General features: G+C 44.7%; 1 protein-coding gene across 2 annotated transcripts in view; it reads left to right on the top strand.

Moving 5' to 3' along the window:
• Positions 1–387: 387 nt before the first annotated feature.
• Positions 388–6,000, top strand: part of Entpd7 (ectonucleoside triphosphate diphosphohydrolase 7) — a 45,919-nt gene continuing 40,306 nt past the window's right edge. The window contains exons 1-3 of one of the 2 annotated variants that reach the window (XM_063245057.1): positions 388–574; positions 711–813; positions 1,836–2,018. In XM_063245057.1, coding sequence (XP_063101127.1) covers positions 806–813; positions 1,836–2,018 — 191 coding nt within the window. In that variant the 5' untranslated portion in view covers positions 388–574; positions 711–805. Of the gene's footprint in view, positions 575–710; positions 814–1,835; positions 2,019–6,000 lie in introns of those variants that run through there. The other variant, XM_013143482.3, reaches the window with a different exon arrangement.

Below are 6,000 nucleotides of genomic sequence, written 5' to 3'. Positions count from 1 at the left end.
TGGATAATTTTTACATTTCTTATCGCGAACGCTTCGAGACCCACCAGAGGGACTGGAGTCTCCCTATTCTGGGAGTGCACGTGGGAAAAACTGCCCGCAGAGAATTCGCATCACCAAGACAGCTCCAGACCCAAACCCAAGTGCCCAGTCTCCCACCCCTCCAGGCGTAGTCTCGGCATACGCCCTTCCGATTGGACGCGATTGGAAGCGCTAGGCTGGGCATTAGAGGTCAACACTCTCGGGGATTGGCCACACTGAAGCCGCCGCGTCGTGAGGGGGCGGGCCCCCTCCCAGGTCCCCGTCAGTCATTGGCTCCCTGCCGTTTCCTTGGGGACGTGGCGCCGCTGCTGGCCAGGCTCTTCTTCCGCCTGCGGTGGAGGCCTCGCGGGCAGCTCTGGATTCAGGCAAGCGGGACTGAGGGACCCTCAGCTGTTCAGTCCCGTGAGTGGGCGCGCACGAGAGCCCGGGGCCAGGAGTGACTGGGAGCGGAAGTGGGGACCGCACCACCTGGGGACAGCGGGTTCTCCCGAGGACGCCGCTGGTATTCAGGAAAGTGCCGCTCTCAAGATGCTAGGTAGGTCCGCTGGGCCTGAAGACCAGAGCGGATGGACTCAGAGGAGGCCGTAGCGTCAGTGAGAGATATGGCAGACTGTAGTAAATCTGTCTTGTGATTGGTGTTGGAATTCTGAAACACAGCCAACTCTTTCCAGGTGGCACATTTAGGAGATGCCTGGGACAAGAAGGCCAGCTGCTCAGGGCAAAAAGAAAAGGAGGTGACAAACGTTGAGTCCACTTAAGGAAACCCATGGCTAGGTAAGAGTGCGTACCTTCTTCACTGCAGGGGCCTCACTGGAAGATAGCAGGCAGGCATGAGGGGCTTTGTGAGGTTACGAGTGTGGGCCTGAATTTTGCATTTTAGTCAGGTGTATGCAGAGATGATGAAAGTTGTTCTTTTGAAGGCGGGCATAATAATAGTTTCCAACGCATAACCCCATGGATAGAGTGGGCTTAAAGTCTGAGAATTGCTAGGTTATAATGTTTGTTCAAATTTCCATCTGAGTGAAGCAAGGCACCCATTGAGAAAGTTAAACAAAGAATTTTCTTTTTTTCTTTGAAAGCACATAGGCCAAGAGATCCTCTTAAATCAGTATGGAAAGTAGACTTCAGATCCGAATACATTTATTCTTATATGATACTACTGTAACGCTTTTAAACAGCATTAGTGTGGATCTACATGTTCTAGTTTGGGGTAGGTGAGAAATAGAATAAGCGGGGGAAAGAGGCAGAACAATAGATATGACATATTTCTGTAAAACCAAACGATGGAGATACACAGAGATATGTTACCATGTATATTGCTATATGCTTATGTCTGTATATTCACAGAATCTCCCTGGGAAAGTACTTAGCAACTGATAGCAGTGATTGCCTTTAGGAAGTTGTGGAGCGGGGGGAAAAAGATTTACTTCTCAGTATATGCTTTTGAGTTGGGTTTTGTTTTTATCATGCACATATGTAACAAATTAAAACATTTAAAAATGAGTTGACTAACTTGACTGACTTAATAGCATGCCTGGTAAGAATGTTATGGTTGCTCCGAAACTGGCCTTATCCAGGTGCCTCAAGAAATCTTTGCATTAGCATAAAATTCTTTGAACTTTACTCAGAAGTGCAGTGTTTGAAAAAAGAACTGATAGCCTTTTCTAAAATTTGAGACTAAAATAATATTTAGATTTCTGTTGGCAGTGGATTTGTGCCTTTATAGTTTCAGTCCAATTTAAAAACGAGTTTTAAGCACTCAGTCTTACATTTAACTAATTTGTGTCTCATTTCAGGATCAGTTTTTCTTACCTCTGCCCAGCCTCCTGCTACTTCACTGTTCCCACAGTGAGCCCATTTCTCCGTCAGCGAGTAGCATTCTTGGGAGTATTCTTCATAACCTGTCTCCTTTTATTTATGTTAATAATGGACTTTCAACATTGGGATGCTTCACTACCAAGTGACAGGTTGTACGAAAGGTGAGTCAGCTTTAGATCAGTTCGATTAGATTTGCCACTGAAGTCATAAACATTTTGATAAGCCATTCAACACACTATTACCTTTGACCTTTTTGGGGGTATTTTGTTAGTAAAGTTGCATGCTATTTATTACAAAAGGAAGATCTTACACCCATTTTGAGTACTGTTTTTGAGACGTGGTCTCACTGTAATTCAGGATAGCCTTTGAACTCATTGCATAACCTGTGGTGGCCTCAAACTCATCAAGATCCTCCTGGCTCAATCTTCTAAGTGCTAGGATTACAGTTGTGTGCCACCATACCTGATATTTGAATACATTATTATAATTCCATTTTGTTTCTTGTTGGCTTGTTAGATAAAGTACTTTTTTAAGTGCCTTTTCTAGGGTTTATATTATGGATCTTTAATTTATTGCAGTCCACATCTTCATGGATAATATAAGACTCTGTCTTGGGGCTGGGAATTTAGCTCAGTGATATAAGTACCTGCCTGGTAAGCACAAAGTTATGAGTTTGATCCCCCATACCAAAAAAGAAACAAGCAAACAAAACAATCTGTCTTGGTTTTTTTTTTTCTTGTTGTTGAGACAAAATACATGATGTCCAACATGAAGGAAGTCAAGGTTTATTTCTTACAGTTTTAGAGGTTTCAGTCCATACTCAGCTGGCTCCAAGGCAGGGTGGTATGGCACATGGGCAGTTGTTCATGGTGGCCGCAAACGGCAAGTGCCAACCCAGCAAGAGAGACACTTTCCCCCTGTTTCACCGTATGGTGGCTCCACTCCTAGGCGAGTATAGGACTCACACCACCAGTCCGAGCACTAGACAACAAACCAGTCACAAATGCTAGATTTGGTTATGTCCATAATTGCTTGAGGCTTGGAGGCCACTGACATAAACCATGACATTCCACCCCTGACCCCCAAAGACTCATGCATATCCTTTATACAAAAGATATTTAGTCCATCTCCAAGAGTTGCCAAAATCTTAATAGTTCATCATCACTGAAAAGTCCCAAGTATCAAGTCTCCTTGGGATCTAAGGCAAACTCTTAACTGTAACCCCCCTGTACAAATGAAACAAGGTTAAACATTTCCAAAATGTAAAGGCACAAGATAAACATTACCATTCCAAAAGTTACAAACAGGAATACAAAGCATTAGAACCAAAGCAAGTCCAACATCCAGCAGAGTGAACATTAATTCCTGGAGTTCCACGCTCAGCATCTAAAGCAGTCTGGTTGCAAACTCCAAAAGGCTTGAGTGACTTCACCCCACAGCACTTTCAGGGATTTTAACTGCCACAGCTTCTCTCGTAGGCCCATTCTGCTCAATTCTTGCAGCTTTCCTTGGATGATCCACTTTCCTGGCTTTTCCAAACTTTTGGGGGTCTCCATTGCACCTTTGACTTCACACTTGCAGATTCACGTACTCTATTCCCTCAGCAGCACACTTCCTGGCCTTTCAGGCCCTCTGAAGTTGGAGTAAAAACTGCCTTAATCTCAGAACTTGTACCTTTACCTTGCACTTAAAACCAGTGCCATGTGGATGCTACCAAGGTCCGCTGCCAGCTGGAGCAGTAGCCAGGCTTTTCCTTTTTCTTGGCTGTAGGAGTCAAGTGCCTGGAACACTGAGCTGTCTGAACCTGATGGTGAGGAATAGCTTCTCTATGCTGTCGCCATTCTGGAATCTGGTGTGGTCATTGCCATTTTGGAACTTCACGCGTGAAGGGAGAAAAGTAAAAGTATTTGAGCAATACGTGTGACAGAGGGGTCTGATGGTTCTTTTTGTGGGGTGGGTAGTGTTACAGAGGCTTGAACTTAAAACTTCATGCATGGTAGTCAGGCAAGCATTCTACTACTGAGCTACGTCCCTAACCCTGACCCAGCAGTTCTTATAGCAGTGTACCCCAAATGACCAGATCCAGTGTATTTTGATTATTATATGTCTGGGTATAGCTCTGTTTGGGTTGTAGGTAGCTGGGGTCCTGAATGCTTCATACATCTGAGTATCTTTACCTTTTGCTAAATTAGAAAAATTCTCCTGGATTATTTCTGTGAGTAGCTTTTGTAGTTCATTTGTTTGTGTCCCTACTTCTTCTTTAATGTTCTTAATTCTTTAGTTCTTAAGTTCTTAAGTTCTTTATGTTCTTAATTCTTAAGATCCTCTTATCATCTTCTAGTCTTTGTATTATTGCTGTTTGTTTCTTTGTTATTTTTAAGAAGTTTTTCATTTCATTCTCCCATATTACAAATCTAGCCTCCAGTTCAGATAATCTATCCTTAGTTTATTTCAAGCTGTTATGCCAGTTTTTGATAGTTTTTAGTTTCCTGGTAATCTCTTTGAACCTGCTTCACATATTCTATGCTTTCTCTCTTTTCTCCATCAAACAGTTCTCCCCTCTTTTTCTGTTCTTCCGTTCCACCCTCTGTTTTTTCTTGGGTGGTACTTAGCATTTCTCTAACTATTCTGCTTATTTCTAGCTTCAGGTCATTAATAACTTCATTCCTGAACTTGTCTATGACGCTCTGGAGATAGCGCTTTATGTCTATTGGTGCAGTGTCCGCTATTGCCTGTTTCTCAGGATTGGGGGCCGAGGGGCCTTTCTTGTTGCTCCCTCTTCCCATATTCTTTGTTCCTTATATATCCAAGCGTATATAGGAGGCCCAGCTTCCTTCCCTGTTGGCCACAGTCTGATTGAATTGAGCCGGCTAGGTGTTCCCGCCCACCGCAGCGCACCAGGGAGTTATGGACCAGGCAGCCTATGCGGGGCCTGCCCCTCCAGGTCACCTTCAGGTGCTGGGACCTGGGCTGTGCTAGCCTACTGGGTCTCAGCCAGCAGCGTCACGTAGGCTAGGCACTGCTCACCAGTCCCGCTTGAGAGGGGGATATGTGACTGAAGTCACTACAGCGCCCTGTTCCGGCAAGTCTGCCTGGTCCCAGAATGTCCTCTGTTGGAGCCTCCTAGATCGTGGAAGAGTCCCAGTTTCTCTCACTCACCGCAGGTCGATGCACGGCTCCCCGCCTGTCCTGCTCTCAACTCGGTTCACCGATTCCCGTTCTCAGAGCTTTCGCGCGTCTGTCTCCCTGCTGAGCCGATTCAGACGCAGCTGCGGCGGCAGGAAACCCAAATCGCGGTTTCCAATGGCGCAGGCTCCGGTTTCCACGCTGAGGCTTTATCTGTTCCTGTTATAGCACCAGGATTGCATTCCCAGCTGGTTTCTCTCAGCCCAGTTTGTTCTTGGGTCAGCAGGGCATATCTCCTCTCTTGCTTAGGATTCCTCACTCCGCACCATTCCTGGATTCTAAGCTGGGTCTTTCAGAGAGCCTCCGTAGCTGCTGCTATCTGTCCGCCATGTTCTCCCGGAAGTCCAGATCCAGTGTATACTTGTTATGTTAAATTTATTGGAACAAGTTGCCATAGAGCTTAAGAACTCACAATTGTTCCACTGTAATGATATTACTAAAGTCCTAATTCCCTGTAACGTTCAGGTTGAGTAGCCATGTAAACTAGAGCTCCTTGTTTAATAAAGGTTATTAAACTTTTGGCAGCCTTCAGGAGTCTTTAGGAGGCAAACATTTGCTGAGAGCTTGCTGCATGCACAGCACTGTATTTGGGGCACAGGGTACAAAGGTGAATAAAATGTGGCTCCTGAACTCAGAGTTTATACTCTAGGAAGGGAGGCAGACTTGAAGGAATAATTATTTCCTGGTTATAGTACAGCTTGTGTATAGTTGTATAGGATCAGGAACAAAAAATCAGGAACTGCACAACAAGAATCAGGAACAACGTTCTGACTCAGAACGTAATTGGAAGAGGCCTGTGAGTGATAACTAAATTCGATATCACTCACTTCATGTCCTAAAAGTTCGTGCCCTTTACTGATAAAAGCCTCTCATGTAAAACTTTCTTGCTTCTCTTTTACATACAGTTTTAATTATTGTGGTTCTCGATCTCACACACAGCAGGTGATTAGAATTAGA

This window comes from Cavia porcellus, unplaced genomic scaffold, assembly GCF_034190915.1.
Source record: "Cavia porcellus strain 051 isolate PalLab524CR breed Dunkin Hartley unplaced genomic scaffold, mCavPor4.1 scaffold_2, whole genome shotgun sequence".
NCBI classification, from domain to species: domain Eukaryota; kingdom Metazoa; phylum Chordata; class Mammalia; order Rodentia; family Caviidae; genus Cavia; species Cavia porcellus.
This window is presented reverse-complemented; position numbering and strand designations above follow the sequence as displayed.